Below are 18,885 nucleotides of genomic sequence, written 5' to 3' on the forward strand. Positions count from 1 at the left end.
GTTATCTGAAACCCTAATTTCCCAAAACGTTTTGCAATTCAACATAACACAAAACTCTAGTTCCAAACACAATGAATTGATCTTCTAAAATGTTTTATGACTTGTGAAAATTAGCTCTGATACCATTTGTTAACTTAATGAGCAATCCAAGATCATTTCACAAAATACATAAACACAACCAAATGACCAACACAACATGAACTATATCACAACAATAGAAGATGACCTGCTTCATTGACAACGGCGATATCTTCAACTGCAACAATACCACAGCTACTCAACACAGTTGATCTGAGCTCCAAAAAAACCTCAAGCAGCCACACACAAGAAGTCTTCTACTCAACTATGTGTTTAACTCCTCTCTATGGGGCAGGATTGAATGTATTTGTCACACAGTGAATAGGAACTTCAAGCACCTATATATACTGGCTAGATAGGTCTTCCCATAAAAGAATCTTATCCAAGCCAATGTGTTATCTGTAGAGATGCTATAGTTATCATATCATTAACAATAGACGTTTATCTTTATCAAAATGGATTGCTAACCAAAGAGTGACATACCTAAACTCATTTGGTAACTGGATAGATAATTCATATATTTCCTATTTATTGTAACAAGCTTAATCAATTTGTTATTTACTTAATGTAGATAATATTAGGTCCAAATAATATTTTACAGATTTGTTCCCAGATAAAGCAAATTTGAGAGCTCTTCTCTATATTCTTAATCTCATTCAATGGTATGCTTCCTTTATTGATTGGCTGGATTGTTTTAGCATGATTCAAAGTTCCTAACTCAACTGAGAAGCTTGCCAAAATTATCGTCTTATGCAATCACATGCATTTGATATGCTAGAAATAATCTTTTCAAGCAAGTTACAATGAATCCTCGTAAATTATGTTATGTCATGTAGCAGCCTCTAGCTAGTACGTACTCTTCAATTCTGACATATTAATCTTCCCAAGCTTCCCTTTAAGCGTGCTTCAAGCAAGCTGATTAGATGACATCTTCCAAATAAAGAATTTGTTAAATTTAATTTTCATGGCTCAGGCTATTATGTAAGCCTCTACTGATTTTGTTCTTTTGTAATCACCAAGGCATCCCGATTCTAGCCTCTGCAAAAAATATTGGTCATTGGTTTACCCTTGTAGCTGAAGCCTTGGCACTTAGGGACAGTTTAAGACAAGCAATTATTGCTGGCCACTCTCATATTTCAGTAGAAGGAGACACCATATTTATATAGACAACATCTCAAATGTAATCTCAGTCCCTTTTAGAGGATCAAGTTTCTTGTTCAAGATATTTGAAGGGTATCCAGCAGAAGTCATTAAATATCGCGAGGTTGGTAACCATCGTCAAATTGTCTGGGTGGTGTAGTTGGTTATCACGTTAGTCTCACACACTAAAGGTCCCCAGTTCGAACCTGGGCTCAGACATTTCTTTTTATCGTTTCTATCATTTCGATTCTGGTTTTTTTCACCACTAGTATTTCACTTCAAACTTACCAACTAGTATTAGTATTTGCCACTCTCTCTTCATTCATCCATTTATCGGCGACGGCAACCACTCCCAACCCAGCCCATCGTCACCACCGCCATCAACTACCCCAACCATCGTCTTGCATCGTTTCTACCATATGGGCATCAACAAAAAGCAATTGGGTGTGGTTTAAATTAAGACCAAAATCGTTTCAATGCTTAATCTGGTACTTCAATGCGTGGCTCATTCAAGAGCTGAGATTTTCGTCCAAGATATGAGGATTTTGGGTTTTCTAGCAATTTCTTGAAATTGAAATCTACGTGAGATTCTTGCTTGATAGCAGAAAAACACTTGTTTTTGTATATATCTGTTAAATGTTTGGATTGGAGAAGCTTTAATTGGGGAGAGTTTGGGTGGTGGTTTTGAAAGATCAGGAGGTATGGTTTGAATGCGGATATGGTTAATGGGTCTTGTGGTTTGAGCTTGGTGACTGTTCAATTGAAGAGTGTGTTGGTTTTGTGGTTGAGGGCAGAAGATTGATTAGGTTGTTGTTCGTAGCATTGCTGCATTGGAAGCATTTGCCGGTCTGAATTGACAATCATTGGATTTTGAAGGTAAAGCTCTGCTCTTTTTCTTCACTTTCTCCTATTAAAGTTATAGCCTTTGCTCTCTTTGTTGACAACTCTTAACTGTAATCAATCAAACGAGTTGTGATTGTATGTGGGCATTGACCCAATTATAGCTTGGGTTCTATGTCTTTGTGGGCACTTGCAGTTTACTCTCTTCTGTCAAATGAATCAAATTGTTTACATTCTTATCTCTGGAATGCCACATTTCAGTGGATGAATCCAAATTAATTGTTAAACTACTGGAATTTTATAGATAAGACTGAAACGACTGATTGATTACTGAGATTGATGATTAACTAGGCTCAGGTTGCTAGTATTATAATGTGAAGTCGCAACCTGCTTGTCTGGATTTTATTGCTTTCAGTTGATGTGCCATTTATTGAAATATGTTTGCATTACTAATTGCCATCTAGGCTCATGTTTGTGAGAAATTCTTGCAGAAGGATTTTTTTTTTTTTTTTATTTCATGAATTGAATCGGCTTAATATTGATAAGATAGATTCCTAAAGAAAGATATGTGTTGTAGGAGTATGTAGTTGGTGAGGGTGTGTTTAGAGCTATAGTTAAACTGCAGTAGATCTGGCATCAACTTGTAGTAAAATTGACATTGTCGGGATTAGAGATGCATTTAGGAGGAGATCATGTGATAAAGCTGTACATAATAAGTTGTTGGACAGTATATATACTGAAGATAGGATAAAGTAAGCTTCTAAATGAATCCCTGACTGCTGTGCATCCTTGAGGCTAGGTTGAGCACTTTTTGTCATATAATTTACGATGTCTATTTTGAAAAGATATTGTTGATGCATATTGCCAAATGAAATGCCTTGACCATGCTGGCCACATATGATGGTCTGCTAGTACTCCAGAAAGCTGCTGTTATTTCAGTTTCACTATTTTTCTTTTGATTTTGATTTTTTTTTTTGTTCTTCTTTTCTGGATTGGCAGAACTACGATTTCCAAGAAATTGAAATGATTGCATCTTCACACTGCCTGCGTTTTACTGAGAAGACATAGATCTTAAAAGGGGGGAAAACAACCTAGAGTTGATTCCTCTGACAGTTGAAACACTTTGACAAAACTTGCTAAACTTCCAAATTGTGATCTGCGTTTTACAGATAATAAAGTATGCAAGTTCAACGGCTTTCACTCCCAAGTTATACTCTCTCTCCACCCAATGTCTCACAATCAAAGCAACTCTCCACCAAGCTTTTGAGGTTGAATCCACATTCCACATCTGGGTTTTGCAATTCAGCAAAAGTGATGTTTAAGTCACCAACAGGTGTAAGAAACCATGGTGGTTTGGTTGGGGTCAGGTGTGAAGTAGCACAACAAGAAGATAGAGACGATGGGTTTTATATGAGGAGGTGTGTGGAGCTTGCAAGAAAGGCTATTGGGCGTACTAGCCCCAATCCTATGGTCGGTTGTGTTATTGTCAAGGATGGCAAGGTTGTTGGTGAAGGCTTTCACCCTAAAGCTGGCCAACCACATGCTGAGGTAAACTCGTTTTCTTTTTTTCTTATGCTTATTTTAATTTTCTTTCTCAAATGTGTTTGGTTCTATGTGAGGTGGTGAGGTGGTGACATCTTTTTGGAATATTATTTAACTGTTCATATGGTTGCTAAGGAACCACATAACAGCAACATTAGTAAATGATAAAGAGAGAAAAACATGTGGAGCATTTAGTTTAGTGGCGTGCATATACTTAAGCTATCTGCTTGAAATATTTTGAAACATATACTTAAGCTTTGTATGCAAACACTAAAAAGTTCTTATTAGAAGTTAGAACTTGGGAGAATAAAAAGGGAAATGGCTAAAATATCATGTGTTGGAGAGTTAAGACTTGCATACTTTGGTTGTAGTTATTAAGTTATTATACCAAATTTTATCTTCAATTGTACATGAGTTTCTTCAATCATGTAAATTCTTAAAGAAGCTGTTGAAGGAACTTCATACAAGGAAGTTGAATGTTACAGGTTTTTGCTCTGAGAGATGCTGGAGATTTGGCTGAAAATGCAACAGCTTATGTGAGCTTGGAGCCATGTAATCACTATGGGAGAACTCCACCATGCACTGAAGCCCTAATCAAAGCCAAAGTTAAAAGGGTCGTGGTCGGAATGGTGGATCCAAATCCAATTGTAGCATCTAAGGGGTTGGATAGATTAAGAGATGCGGGAATTGATGTTATAACGGGTGTAGAAGAAAAATTATGCAAGAGACTAAATGAGGCTTATATCCATCATATGCTAACCGGGAATCCTTTCGTCACTCTCAGGTCAAGTTTCTTTGTTTAGATTAATCACTAGGATAAACTTGATGATTTAGCGATGAAAGTAAAAAGGAGTGGATATGACTATCTGTCACATTTTCTTTTCCTGATATCGTAATGTTTTGATTGTTGTGCGTGGATGATTCATGAGTAGATGTTGCCCTATCTGATCCTTAGGATTTCCAAATCATTTGCTTGATAATCTTAGTTATAAATATAGATATGTCATAAGCATTGTATCTGAGTCTTTATTTTATTTGACTAGCAGATACTCTATCTCAGTCAATGGACACTTTTTAGATCAGCTTGGGGAAGGAGTTGCTGAGCTTGGTGGTTACTACTCTCAATTGTTACAGGAATATGATGCAATTATACTTTCTTCTGCCACAGTAACTGAGAACAACTCTCTTCCAGCATCACAAGAAGCCGGTGCTGATCAACCGCTCCGGATTATAATAGCGAGTAGTAGTTCTTCAATCCAAATCCCAGGACTGACCATGGAACCAAGCGGTAAGCTAATAATATTTGCAGACAATGAGACAACAGTAGAACTAGAAAGCACTCAAACAGGTATTGAAACTGTGGTGTTGGATCAGATAAATTTAAATGCTATTACAGAATACTGCAAATCTCAAGGATTCTGTAGTGTTTTGTTGGATTTAAGGGGAAATATAAGTGATTTTGAAAAGGTTCTCCAAGATGGTACTGAGCAGAACTTGCAAAAAATTGTGATCGAAGTATTGCCCATCTGGGATCAAAGTGGGGGCGGGGATTTCCCTATTGCATTGAATAGTCTGAGTAAAAGAGTAGAAGTAAAGAATTTGCAGGCTAAGATTTCAAATCAGAATGTTGTGCTTGGAGGATATTTGTAAAGTGATTGGAACGCAAATTTAGAGCTGGCTTGACTCTTCTTTATCTGGAGACGGGAGAGGAGGATTTTTGATAACATTCAGGTAGTTTGAATTTGGTCTACAATGTACTTCAGTTTTTAGAGTTTATGCTGTTACCACTTTTTCTCTATTGTTTATATTGGGGGTTTGCTGTATGCAATTTACATGCTTTGATAAGTAGGTCCAGGCCATGGGGCACTTTCATTCAAAATGAAGGTCACAGATTTATTCATTACGTATAAGAGTGGCATCAACTTCTCACAGCAGTTTCATCTTTAATTTCCTTCGACTGATTATACCCACAAGACAAGTATATTCGTAGTTTTACCTCTTTTTACACATGTTCACTTAATATTTTGGTCAATGTAAATGTCACTACAATAGAAAAGAGTGGTGTTCTTTGAGGGTCTAGTTACCCCTTTCCCTTTTAATGAATCAAATGTCAAATCAAATGAAATATCATTTCAAAACTTCTAAGGTTGTTTTTTTTTCTTTTTCTATGTACAACTTTCCAATATTCTACAACAGTAATCTACATATGCACATACTAAAACTTCAGAGGAACACGAGCTTCAACAAATCAACCAAATTTACAATTATCTGACCTGAGAGCATCTCTTGAGCTCCCTCTTAAAGTTAATGTCTTTCTTGGACACGTTGAAGATGCCTGATTGTTCATCAACTTTCTCGATAAGAAGCTTCATCAGCAGAACTTTGGATAGGGTTTCGCGTGACCCGACCATTATCAACTTTTTCTATGCAAATAAATAACAGAAAACATCAACTGACTTGCATTCATTCTGAAAATAAAAATAGCTGCTAGAACAGTCGGATACCATCTTTTGTCACATTCACATACTGAGATGCTCTACATTCTCTCTCTCTCTCTCTCTCTCTCTCTCTCTCTCTCTCTATTGTTTACTCATTGATGATTCATCAATCAGCAAAAAGAAAGGAAAAGAAAATATATATATATATATATATTTTTTTTTTTTTTTTTTTGCTATTCATATCTAACAATGTATATATGAATAGCAAACCAACAGTCATGTAATCTTGCTAAATAAGTTATAGCACCAATCAAACTCTTACCTTGGCACGAGTTAGAGCCACATTAATCCTATGCCAGTCTCCGAGCAGAGAGGACGAGCAGTTTCGTGGATTTGCAGTTGACCTAACAAAGGAGACTAGTATGCAATCTTTATCTCTTCCCTGGAGACATCAAAGTTACAGATAAGAGACCATAGTGGAGTCATGGCAATCAAACTTCAATAAAATGCCAGCTTTTCTTTTTTTTTTCCTGTTTTTCTGTCAATTATCTTCTGTCCCTTCAAAGTAACCATAGTAATTGCTTATTGAGGACGGTTTAATGCATTTTTTTTAAATGAAATACCAAATTTTTTATTCTTTTTCAAATGGAATATTGAATATGCTTTTAAAATTTGTTCATCTTGTTGATGGTTTTTAAGTAGCCACAATACTGCAGGAACAGGTTACACCATATGCATAAGTATCTCGCTGGATTTCTGCAAACCTTACAATCAGGCATCAATGTAAAAAATGAAGGCTTTAAATAACCTGGTATTTGTCAATGGTATGTATCTCCACCGAAGTAAGGTTGATGGCAAGCCGAATGATCTCTGCCTGGGAGTTATACGGGGTAATGATGCCAATATCATCCCCATCAATTCCACTGTTAACTAATTCCTCCACGACCTATAAGCAAAAGGAGGATTTAATTTCAGTCTACAGTTTAAATGGTTCGCGTCAGAGAAGAAAATTAGAAAGAACGTATAAGCCTTCGACAAGCACAAGCATTATCTGGACTAAACGTATATTGAAAAAGGTCAAACCTCTACAACTATGTGAGCTTCCATCGGGTTATTCACAATCTTGTGGTCCTTTGCCTCGAAAGCAGGTAAAGCATCTACGTGGTGAATATGATAAATATATTAAAGCCCAACACTTTTTATTTAGTGGAAAAGATCATGCAAAACAACAATAATACTACAAACCTGTATTAATAAATATAACTGGTTTGCTTGGATTTAAAACCTGCAAACATGAAGAAAAGAAGTAATAAATCATCGGGTTTAGATAAGTTTTTGCCACTGTAATGGTTCATCAATCAGCATAAAATCTTTGACCGAGAGGCAGACAGGGCAAACCGGCAAAGCAAGAATTTTCTTTGGAAAGAACTATTAAACTCTATCAAGTGATTGTTTTGAATGTACATTATAAATTCAAGCTAATTGGAATAATAGTTGCCTGAACAAAATTTATGCTTTACTCATGCAAATTGGATGTTGTGAATATCGTTTTAACTCCCAAACGTTATGTATCACGAAATTCCAGTGTCATAACATTATATTGGAGGCAACCTGGAAGGATGATTCTGAAGCATAAAACTATGAGAAAGATGCTATAGTTTTGTCAAAAGAATTTTGATATCCATACTGGATGCTGCTCCAGCAGTTACAAGTGGAATACAAACAAAAAAGGGTAAAGAATACAAGCTGTAATGCAGAATACCTTCAACTGTGTTGTAAAATGCTCTTACCTCCTTTATCCACAATGAATGAGACTTCGAACTTGAAAAGTTGAGTTTGGCATTGGCTATTTCAGGAGATCCACAACGCAATCTGTCACCATATATCAAGGCATTTGACAGTTCCATAATGCCTTGACACATTCGGTACTGGATGCATATAGCTCAGTAAGTATCACTGCTATTGAAAGACTACCCAAATTATATATTGAATTATAAAATGCATAAATAACCTGGCTTTGCAATGCTGAAATTGCCTGAGGATGCGCTTCTGAGAGCCTGCAAAACAAGCTTACCCCCATTCCATTTTCTCGGGCCTCTGTACTCTATAGATCAAAAGCATACAACATTTTGTTGAGCAACAATTAAGAGCGTAATAATTTTTGCAATTTGAACCCAAACACAAGGATTATGCAATTACCTTCACCAGAGGAGGTAATTGATAATGATCACCAACCAGGACAAATATTGAAGCAAACATCAAAGGCCCGAGAGATACCTGTTAGGACAGAAAAATCTTCTGATTCACTTCCTTAGTTAACGTTCTTGATAAAATGGTGATTTTTAACTTTCATTTAGACTACATAAACTCAAACCAACTCAGCTCTCCAAATAATGTAACATGCAAAACAACATGATATTAAACTGTGCTTCAAAAGCTCTACTTGCAACCAAAGGAATATGGTGAGATAAGATTTAATGTACAAAAAAAAAAAAAAATGGTGTCAAATCATACTCTAGTTGCAATAAATCAAATTTCCATATACTGTAATTGCATTATTAACTGCATATCTAGACATCCATGAGTATACATACTGGAAGGGTGGTCTGTCCAGCTTCATCCATGATGCATACATCAAATTTCTTGTTGGCAAGCAAGGGACTAGTGATCCCCAAGCATGTAACAGCAACCACCTTGACTTGGTCCAATCTTGACTTAATGTCTTCCACACTTTGTATGTTCATTGCTGTCAAAACTATCACTGTTAAAATATTGAGAAGAAATCAAGTGTTATATTGAACAAAACACTTAATGGTATAAACTCTGACCTGAAAAGCAATGCCCTCGAACTTCTTCATGCACAACTTCCTGTCTTCCAATGCGCACAAAGTCTATATTCTGCAGTGGTTTAGATTCAGTACAAGGAATATCCAACTTGGTGTTTTACATGAGATATGGCACAAAAATGGGTAAACCATACATCCACATTTGTATATCGAATATGAAAAGATATCACTATGCTAAAAGCAGCAGCATCCCTACTGGTGAATGGTAACAATGGCCCCAGGTTTAGATTGAACGGAGAAAAATTGGTGTATCGGGGAACAAAAGGTTTCAAGGCAGCCCAAGTGTGTTGGCAGGACATATGCATTGCAGGAATCAAATAGGCTTGTTTTTGTATCATCAACCCCACAAAACAAAAACGAGCAATAAAGAGTGTTTAAAAAAATGGAAAAAAAAAATGCCTACAACAACCACCAATAGTGTATAAAATAAAACAGAAATGACAAGCTGTGAAATGGAGGTGACCTGAGCTTTTAATTTGATAAGTAGATTATCAACAGCAGAATTTGTGTAGGAGGTAAGCAAAATTGATGCACCTCGCATCAACAAGGCTTTCACAGCATGCACCATAGTAGATGTCTTGCCTGTTCCAGGCATTCCTAGTATAAGAGCGTAGTCCTTCGCTGTAAGTATCTAAATAGATTTTTGGATTAGTGGATGATCCATAACCCATAGATAATTGATCAAGTACTTCAGTACTACCAACCAAATTTAGGCATTCTGAGGGAAAATAGAGTCATTTCATAAAGAAAAAGGAGGCAAGTGTATAGAACACCTTTAGAATGGCACGACGCTGATCATCATTTAAATTTCTTTGGGACCAGACATAGGATATTGCTGGATCCTGACTGAACGTAATACATCCACTGTCAAACCTAGGAGCCTAAAAAGGATCCACATCAGACCAACAGAAAAAGGAGACTTATGATTAGCAAAATCGTGATTTGAAGTGGTGCAAGGCACTAAAGTTCACCTCTAGGTCAACGATCATTTTTCTCAGATGAGCAGTTTGGGCACCCGGAAGAAAAAGTTGAAGAAGGTTGAACCTTCAGCAAAAAAATCAAGCATGAATTTAGACAGTGTAATTCATAAAAAGCCTCTGGTTTAATTAGGAAAACGGAAACTTTTAACAATGGTCAAGGCATAAATATAACCATATAAGTACCTCATTGTGGCAAATGATGTCATAAATTCATCTTTGTCAACCCGCCAGACCTCCCGATCAAGATCACTTGCCTCTGAAGAAGGATTGCCCCCAGGAAGTCGTAACTTCTTAGAAAAAGAAACCTAGAGTTTTGCAGGAGATAATACAATTATAAAACTGGCTTGCTTATTTATATTTAGGAGTTTAACACTAAGATTTGTTAGCTATGTTAACATGCATCCCTAAAAGAGCATGTGAGAACTAATAAGCCAGATTTTGAGTCTACATGAACAGAAAGGAGATATCATCCTTACAGAAACATGGGAGTGACTTATATCTGTTATGACCCCCCTTGCAACAGCTAGATGACCAGATTCACTGCTAATTATCTGAAATACCAGACCAATAATCAATATATTATTAGTAAAGATATAAGGGCAACATGAAACATAATCCATTGTATTGAGCGTAGAATAGCAAAGTTTCCAATATATCACATGCGTTCAAAATTGTGCTCAGTTCTTTTATTCTCTACCTAACTACTACCTTGCATAGACATAATTGTGCAACTTTTTACAAGTTGTTCAGTTCAAAATTGTGCAAGTTTTTACAAGTCGAAATCCTTGAACTTGAAAATATCAAAAGATAAAGCAAACGCTTCTTGAAAATTAACAATGAAGAATTGCATATACTTGAGTAATTCTAACGACTCCAAAGAAACAATCTTCAGTACAGAAACTCAGAAAGTACACACCTATTATAATTAAAAATGTCAAACATTTACAGTCAGCTTCCCATGTCAACTATGAAAAGATCGTATTGTGAAAAGAACCATACCACATGGTCACCACATCTTAGTGTGCAATCTGCATATTTTGAGGGTGAAGAAGCAGCATTCTGAAAATCTCCATTGGATGTCCTCACATTGAGAGAAGACAAACCAGCACGCAGAAAACGGTAAATGAATTTGTTATCACTTCCAGACCTTGAATATGGAAGTTCATTGTCAAGAACAATAGAAGAAAGGCAACTTGTGGAATGATCACTCTTCAAACCATGTGGCCGCCACATTTCTTTCTTTACAAGCTAACATGGGTAATTAAAAAGAAGGAATCAAAGGCCAGCATGTCAAAAGAAACTAAATTTGGAATTAAGTAATTAGACAAAACGCAAATAGCAACTTCAGAAACTGCACCTCCATCTCTTTAGCTTCTAAATCAATCAACCAGTCCCAAAGCCTTAGGAAAACACCATGAGCAGTTGTTAGCTGGTGAGTATTTGAATCAAATAAATATCCCAATCCGCTGCTATCTGTGTTGCCTCCATGTGCCTGTTGCAGCAAAGATGATGGTCAATGATGAACACTCAGTCTTACGGTATGATTACACTTTTTTTTTTTTTCCTTATCTTGAGAAGAGTAAGGAAATAGTATTAAATATGACTGCCAGTGAACATCTAGCTTTCATTCAGGTTCCCAGTGCGAACATGCAACATTTCCAAGGAAAAGTTCGGACACAGTGGAAACCTAGTTTTAATATTTTTTAAATGATAGTTTATAGTGGCTCTCATGAAGTTTTAGTAGGAAATCATCATTTTAAACATCACAGGATTTCTTCTGGATAGCAAGGTGGTTATACGATTTTCAATACCATATTGTTAAATTCCAGCACGAACCATGTCTATTGGGGACAACAACCCCACAACATTGAAGGTTGCTTATGTTTAGAACTGCCTTGGTGCTGTATAGGATCTCCATCAATTAATCTCTTGAGGCCAAGATAACACAATAAAAGTAATAGCGATGTTGGATTGCACAAAAAGTTCAATCGGAATAGACTGCAATAATTTACTGAAAGAAATAAAATAATACTAAGAAAATGATACAAAGGTAGGGGCTTTGGTTATAATCAGACATGTAAAATTCTAGGAATGATGTAGGCTTATGTTTTTTTTTTTTTTTTTTCTGATAGACTAAAAGTGGACAATATCTCCACAAAAGAGAGAAACAACAGCAATTTCATAATAAAAATAACAAAAACTGAAAACACCAACAGCTAAGATTCACACAAATCACCCTAAGCAATACAAAAGCCATAGATTACATCTAGCCTCCAATCTAGCATTATATATCAAACACGAATCTTTCAAAGCCAAAAAACAGAAGCCCAAAGAGCGGATCAGAATTTTACTCTCTTCCAAAGTTCCTCCACCCTGTACCTATGTAGTCCTAAAAAAATTTTAATCTCTTTCCATCTAAAGCACCCAAATGACTGCCAAGTTACCAGCATACTACAAGCTCAAAAAACTTTGGCCCATCTTCCCTTTGCCAAAAGCCGTATGGTTTTGACAAGACAGGGCAGGATTCAGCTGGGTTCTCCCAGCCTTCCTATATGACTTCTGTCATAAAAAGAAGCAGCTTCACGATGCACAGTAACACAACCAATACTATTCCCTTCTATTTTCACATGACACACCGAGGTTGTTCCCCACCCAAAATTCTTCTCAAAATCTCACTCTTTCACCATGAGTCCATGACTACTTAGAGTTGATGTCATAGGAAAATTTTGCTCAAACGAGCGGAAATGTACTTCTAAGGAGTTCTACTTGACGCTCTAAGAACCACCAGTAGATTTAGAGTTTCTAATAGTATAGGAAAATTTTGTTGGCATGCAATAAAGAAGGAATTGATTATAGAGAAATATGAAAGTGATAAAAAGAGGAGAAACAAAATGGCTCGCCTCAACCTCCCAATTAGAGGAACATTAATGCTGTATCCCCATCGAAATAGAATGCAGAAGTTTGATATACTCATTAGTTAATGTTCTTTTCTGCTGTCTTAGCATGTTTCACTTGTTTTGAAGCAAATTAATACAAATAGAAACTAAATCTATATGCAGATACATACACACATGCATATATAGGTATGCAAGGTCACAGACTAAACATATCCCACCCAAATGTAGGCTTGATTCCTAATGAACCTATATTCAGGCTTGAGCTCAAGTTAATGAACATGCAAACCAAGCCAAATTCATCTTTACTTATACACACATCATATATAGCAAGTTCACATGCTGAACATACTTAAGCTCGAACTTAGGCTTGTTTCTGAATGATTCTAAGCTTGGCCTTGTGCTCAACTCAATGACATGCAGCAAGCTAAGCCAAATCAAGACAAGTTAGAAAGATTTAAGAATGCCTCAATTTGTTTGCACCTGTAGTTACAAAATATTATTCATGCTACAGGATAACTTACAAAAATAAATAAAAGTACCTTGTGATAGATGGTGCACACATTCAGATGGCGACAACTTCTGCACAAGCTTGGACTCTACCGAAAAAAAAAAAAAAAAGGAAGAACTTAAAGTCACAGCCCGGTAAAGAGTTTAATGGAAAGGGGCTAATAATTCAGCATTAGTAATACCCGTAACATTGGGGGAAGGACTTGCAGTCTTGAGGCCTTGACAATATCATTTGCAAGTTGATTACGTTGCATGATTAGCCCAACAAGGTCAGATCTTCTAACCGCAATTCCCTATTGTATTTGATACAGAAGGAATGCTTAATAAACTAAAATATAAGGAGAATGGAAGGAAAAAATTTACATGGCTGTACCTGTGTCTGATCAGACTGGAGGTAACATAGAAGACCAGTATCAACATGCTTCTGGTACCTATATCGAGATACAGAAAGAATAAGTGTTTCAAAAGATCGATATAAATTACAGAATACCCCTATACATATTAAAGGTTAAAAAAAAATTAAAAAAATGAATGAGGAATAAAGATCAAGTACCTCTCCGACATAAGAAGAGTGTATAAGATTACTTGGGCACAATGCTCCTGCAGTTATACCAAGCACCAGTTGAAAAAATAAATAAATAACTTTAAAAGCAACAATTATTAATATGATATACATCACTCGAGTATAATATCCCCTAAGAGAGTTTGGTACAGAGAATAGTCTTGCCTGGTCCTTCGGCACTTTTCCGGTTTTAAACTCCAAAGGCATAACCTTCACGTCAGATTCATTTTTGTTAGCTTCAACTTTCACCCTGACAGAAGCATCAATCATACCTTTTAGACCATATTTTGGAGCCCATGCCATCTCCTCAATATCAATTACCTACAACAAGAACGGATCTACCTCAGAGGTGGTAGAGAGTGTACAGCAGTTATAGAATAGCACAAGAAAGCATACAACAATAACAACATAGCACTAAGTTTGCAAACAGAGACTTCATACGACCTAGTAGTTTTGACAGCATATACAAGTAGAACAAACCATCATAATGGCCATTTGAGCAGCATATGAATGCACATACAAAGCTATATATTTCCAGTGTTATGAAACCAGACAATCTGAAGCTCAAGAATGTACTTATTTCATGCAAGACACAAAACTAGCAGGCAATCATCAAATGATACATAAACTTGTACATGGATGCCAAAATGCTTGAGGGCAGATAGTCAAACTGTGATGCCTTACCTCAGATATTGTGACCTTTTTCACCCCATTCTCAGATCCAAAATCAACAGATGAAGCTTCAGAATCCTGCCATCATATCATTAGCATCAAAACAGAGTCTCTATTCTACTCTATGGTTTCTTTAAGGGTTAAAAAATCAACCCTGCCATCAGTTTAATTCTATTACATAAAAACGAGGTCAAAAAAATAACCAACTGGTGCACCTGGGTGTGTTTGAAGATGTTCACCCAATTTAATATTTTTGGGACAGCATCAACCAACGTTTTGTATACATCATTTTCATGAACTGCAAAGTCCACATGAAAATGACAAGAGAAGCTTTAGTAAGATGATCAATCAATTGGAAATCAGAGTAACAAGCAAATTTAAGACTAAGGACCCAAAACAAACATAAAACATAACTTCATTGATGATGGCAAAGAATTTAGACATTATTTCACTTAATATCTTTAAAATTTCTAACCTCCACATGCATACAAGTTCTCAATGTTTCTCTGGAGCCCCATTCTTGCATTTTCCTCCAAGAAAGTAATTGTGGGTTTCTCCTTCATAAGTGCAGCCTCCAAAATCGAAACCAAAAAATCAAATCTCTTAGAAAAAAAAAATATATATATATATAATCATAAATCATGTCTATATATTGCAAATTGCACAAAGTTATAGCTTGTTTGATACCTCAAAAACTTGATGCAATATTGTGCCAATTAGTGCTGGAGTTGAATACTCATTGCCTTTTAGCCTTTCATCCAGCACAGTTCGCCTAGGACAAATGAAATTAGCTGCAACCTAGAAGCATTTGTACTTGATTAGGAGTAAGTAGAGTAAAACTAACACAAAACTGGTCACAAAACTTCAGAGCAATTAAAAGTATAAAAACTGCAATAACAATGACAAAGGAACAACATTTGAACCAGACAGAAATATTACCCGAGTTCCAGATACTAAGACATCGGGGTGAACAATTAAAAAGTTATGGTGATGATCCACATGACACTGTCCTTGGTCATCAAATTCACCAATAACGTTGACAGTATCTCCAGGTGCAATGACACTGTAAAACCTGAGAACATTACAATTTGAAACATGTGAATATTGATATAATGTTTTGAAAGTAAGAAGTACTAGAAATTTGATGTCTTAGCACTAACGTTTATCCAAATCTACAGCATTATGGGACAGTAGTTCAAATGCGTTCTAATCACAATGCCACACTCTCAAGGTGCATATCAATACTAGAAAGTTACTATCCTGCAACAAACTAAAAGTGCATTTCTACGATTGGGGAGTAATACTCAACCTCCTAAGTAATACACTACACATAAGAGGACAGCTTTATCGGAATATATCTCAGGAAAAAGAACAAAATTGAAAGAACAATAGCAGAGGCAGTAAGGTGCTCCAAAGCAAGATACATGAAGTGCCTACCACTCTTCCCGTAAATACACAGCACGCTCTTCTCCACTTTGCTCATTCAATAAGCGAAGAACCTGAAAATCAATTACTCATCTTTATAATCCTTCATAATCTGAAAATGAATCAAATAGCTTGGAAAAACTTTCTTTATACAAACCTTATACATGCACTGAGCACCAGAGGAATCATGAGGTCCACAATTCTCAGATACCTACAACAGATAAAATTTGCAAAATAATCAATCTTGCAAAAACTCAACTCTTTCACAAAAGAGATACTAAAGTTGTATATCATACCTCCAATACAAGGAAATTGTAATTGGAAGATGCCTGAGTAACCAGTTCTGTTGGAGCTGTCACCACTCTTTTTACAGCATGCTCTGAATTATCTTTAACTGGTAATTGAGATGCCTCCACACCATCAGGTACTGAATCTTCAACAAAAATAACATCTTCTACTTGATCTAAGAGTTCAAGCAATGCCTAGAAGAATAAAAAAAAACAATTTAAAGAAAACTATGATTGGCATCAGACCATAAGGCATAATTGAATACAGCTCAGCAAAACCAGGCAGGCATGCAATGTTAACAGATAACCCTACAATTTTGTTTTATTTTGGTCGGTAGAAGTATTGAGTTGATCTATTAGTTAAATCAGAAAAATATATATCATAAATACCAACCTAAGTAGAATTACATGGTATAGGAATCGGTGTCAATTAGATATCTTTGTTCACTTATACCTTTTTATGCGGCCTCAACCCTGGCTCATCAGAAACTCCATCACATGAAAGAGCATTAGGAAGCTGCATTTCAATTACATTATGTATTAAAGAAATACGATCCAGACTCTATACAAGAAAGCTGATATAAACTGAACAAAGTATCAGATGCAGAAGAAATGAACTCCCTTTGTTCTTTTCTTGTTGTTGTTTTCTCTTGTGCCCTAATTAAGTAGGTTAACTCAAACTACGAAAGCAGATTTACCTTATCATGACAGTATGATAAAGAAGGTGGAGTTCGGAATGGACTCTGACTACCAGCTATTTCAGAAATAGTCCTATCGACCACATTTCCATTATGTTCCACATCCTGTTCTGGTTTAACCCTCTTCACGCCAACCCTATTCAGGGACACCGACGACAGGGATTTCTCAACCTTTCCAGCTTCAACAGCAGAAGTCTGTACAATTTATCATTGATTTACCATCCGATCATTATAATACCAACAAATTCACAAAATTTAAAGGAAAATACATGCCTTGTTTTGCGAGCATTGGTTAATGCTTAAAGATTTCAGCCTTGAAGTGTCTGCCAACACTCTCATCATCTCAGGCTTGTGCTTTGAAACCGCTTTAAGTCTTTCATTAACCGGAGACGTCCTCCACGTCACCTCATCACCTCCATCATCTTGACTCTGCTGTATCAACTATCACCAAAATAGATACTCCCAAAATTAAAATTCAACAAATAATAATATCACAAAAAACCTCCACGTCTCAATCATTTACAAATCAAACAGACAAATGAAATGACAGTTTCATTAAGCTAAAGAAAATATACCATTCCAGGGGAGAACTTGAATCGCTTGACAGACTTAGACTTCGAAACCTCCGGTGAGACCTCCTCATCCACATTCGGCTCCGCATCCATAAACCTCACCGCCACCAAATTCTCAGTTGGTGTCTCCTGCGTACTGTTCTTATTACTCGACTGCGAATCACGCCGATTCTCGGGATTTCCAGAAGCTACTAGTGCACTAGATGCTTCAATCGGGGCAGGGTTTTGGATCTCCGGAATCGACTTCTGCGGAACAATGGCGGTGGCGGAGTCGGCGATTGGGGGCTTAGGGTTGTGAGGAGTGGAAGAGGTGGTGGTTTGGGGGTTTTGAGAGTTCTGGGTGTGGCGCTCAAAGAAATGTTGGATGCTGAACTTGGAAGGCTGAGGCTGAGCTTTCGAGTTCGATTTCCGAGACGAAGCGGTAGTAGAAGAAGAAGGATTGGGTTTCTTTCTAGGAGCCATGAATTGGAAGCAGAAAAACCCTAATTAAACCCCCAAATTTGAAGTGGATTAGAAGAGATGAGATTGGGGAAAGACGGAGAGAGATTGATGAGTCTTGTTCGAATGAAGTGGAATTGGGTCGTTTGAGAGAGAGGAGGGAATTGGGGGTTTTGGGTTTGTGATTTTCCCGCTCAAACCGAAGGCTCCAAAATTAGAAATGAAAAATGGGTAATTATGATTCGTTTAAAGAGATGGGTAAAGATGGGAATTCACCAGAATTTTTTTTTTCGACTATGAGGAATTCACCAGATTTAGGTTTCCAAATTTCAATTAGCCTTTTTTTTTTTCTTTCTATAAATTTTTTCACTAAATCTTGAATGAGGGTAGAGAAATTTTATTGAGGGGTTGGCATTGTTAAATAACTTTAAAAGGAACCTAATGGAGTTGGTTTAGTGGAAGCATGCTAGGCTGCAAGTGAGGCGGACGCTGCAGGGCTTCTCCTGATAATAGGAGGTCCCTAAGTTCGAACCCCAATTTGTGAAAAACATCCCTGGGGGAGGGGCCATATCCAAGTTGCTCCCGACCCCGGAGTGGTAGCTCACCCGGCCACCATTTTTTGTACCAAAAAAACAACTTTAAAATGATGACCTACTAAAGGGAAAATTTCACAAATGGTCACTCAACTATGACTTATTTGACACTTTGGTCACTCAATTTTCAAATATATCACTTTGGTTACTCAACTATTATTTTGTCAATCACTCTAGTCACCAAAGAGGCATTTTGTCTCACTTTAATCACTTCTCTCAATCATTCCAATTCAACTTCTCAATTTTTCACACTTGGTTAGACGAAAATATCCTTGATATTGTGACAAATAAAGTTTTTTTTATGAAAAAAATTAATGAAGTGACTAAAGTAAATAACAGCTGTAAAGGTATATTTCTTCAATTGTAACTC

General features: G+C 36.6%; 2 protein-coding genes and 1 non-coding gene across 4 annotated transcripts; 2 read left to right on the plus strand and 1 right to left on the minus strand.

The window, feature by feature from the left end:
* The first annotated feature begins 1,363 nt into the window (after positions 1–1,363).
* On the plus strand, positions 1,364–1,437 carry TRNAV-CAC. Its single transcript has one exon. It is a non-coding gene; the product is annotated as a tRNA-Val (tRNA).
* Positions 1,438–1,502: 65 nt separating this feature from the next.
* LOC112197643 (riboflavin biosynthesis protein PYRD, chloroplastic) lies at positions 1,503–5,428 on the plus strand. 2 transcript variants are annotated; one of them, XM_024338407.2, is made up of 4 exons: positions 1,503–2,094; positions 3,058–3,606; positions 4,086–4,384; positions 4,647–5,428. In XM_024338407.2, the coding sequence occupies exons 2-4, from the start codon at positions 3,238–3,240 to the stop codon at positions 5,248–5,250; spliced, it is 1,272 nt and encodes a 423-aa protein (XP_024194175.1). In that variant the 5' UTR covers positions 1,503–2,094; positions 3,058–3,237; the 3' UTR covers positions 5,251–5,428. The 2 variants fall into 2 exon arrangements, with proteins under 2 accessions (XP_024194175.1, XP_024194167.1); XM_024338399.2 differs by having other exon boundaries at positions 1,504–2,094; positions 3,228–3,606.
* Positions 5,429–5,764: 336 nt separating this feature from the next.
* LOC112197634 (DNA replication ATP-dependent helicase/nuclease JHS1) lies at positions 5,765–18,155 on the minus strand. Its single transcript, XM_024338390.2, has 34 exons — positions 17,488–18,155; positions 17,186–17,353; positions 16,913–17,107; positions 16,669–16,731; positions 16,224–16,409; positions 16,085–16,138; positions 15,940–16,001; positions 15,442–15,574; positions 15,190–15,300; positions 14,978–15,074; positions 14,718–14,800; positions 14,515–14,580; positions 13,996–14,151; positions 13,822–13,868; positions 13,642–13,699; positions 13,451–13,561; positions 13,301–13,357; positions 11,222–11,356; positions 10,864–11,112; positions 10,341–10,415; positions 10,048–10,169; positions 9,856–9,928; positions 9,658–9,765; positions 9,348–9,515; positions 8,867–8,936; positions 8,633–8,784; positions 8,238–8,315; positions 8,050–8,142; positions 7,829–7,966; positions 7,284–7,323; positions 7,122–7,195; positions 6,847–6,984; positions 6,361–6,480; positions 5,765–6,023 (listed from the first exon to the last, which is right to left on the minus strand). Exons 1-34 carry the CDS (start codon positions 17,944–17,946, stop codon positions 5,865–5,867), a joined length of 4,098 nt encoding a protein of 1,365 aa, XP_024194158.1. The 5' UTR covers positions 17,947–18,155; the 3' UTR covers positions 5,765–5,864.
* Between the last annotated feature and the right edge of the window lie 730 nt (positions 18,156–18,885).

Source organism: Rosa chinensis, chromosome 1 (genome assembly GCF_002994745.2).
Source record: "Rosa chinensis cultivar Old Blush chromosome 1, RchiOBHm-V2, whole genome shotgun sequence".
NCBI lineage: Eukaryota > Viridiplantae > Streptophyta > Magnoliopsida > Rosales > Rosaceae > Rosa > Rosa chinensis.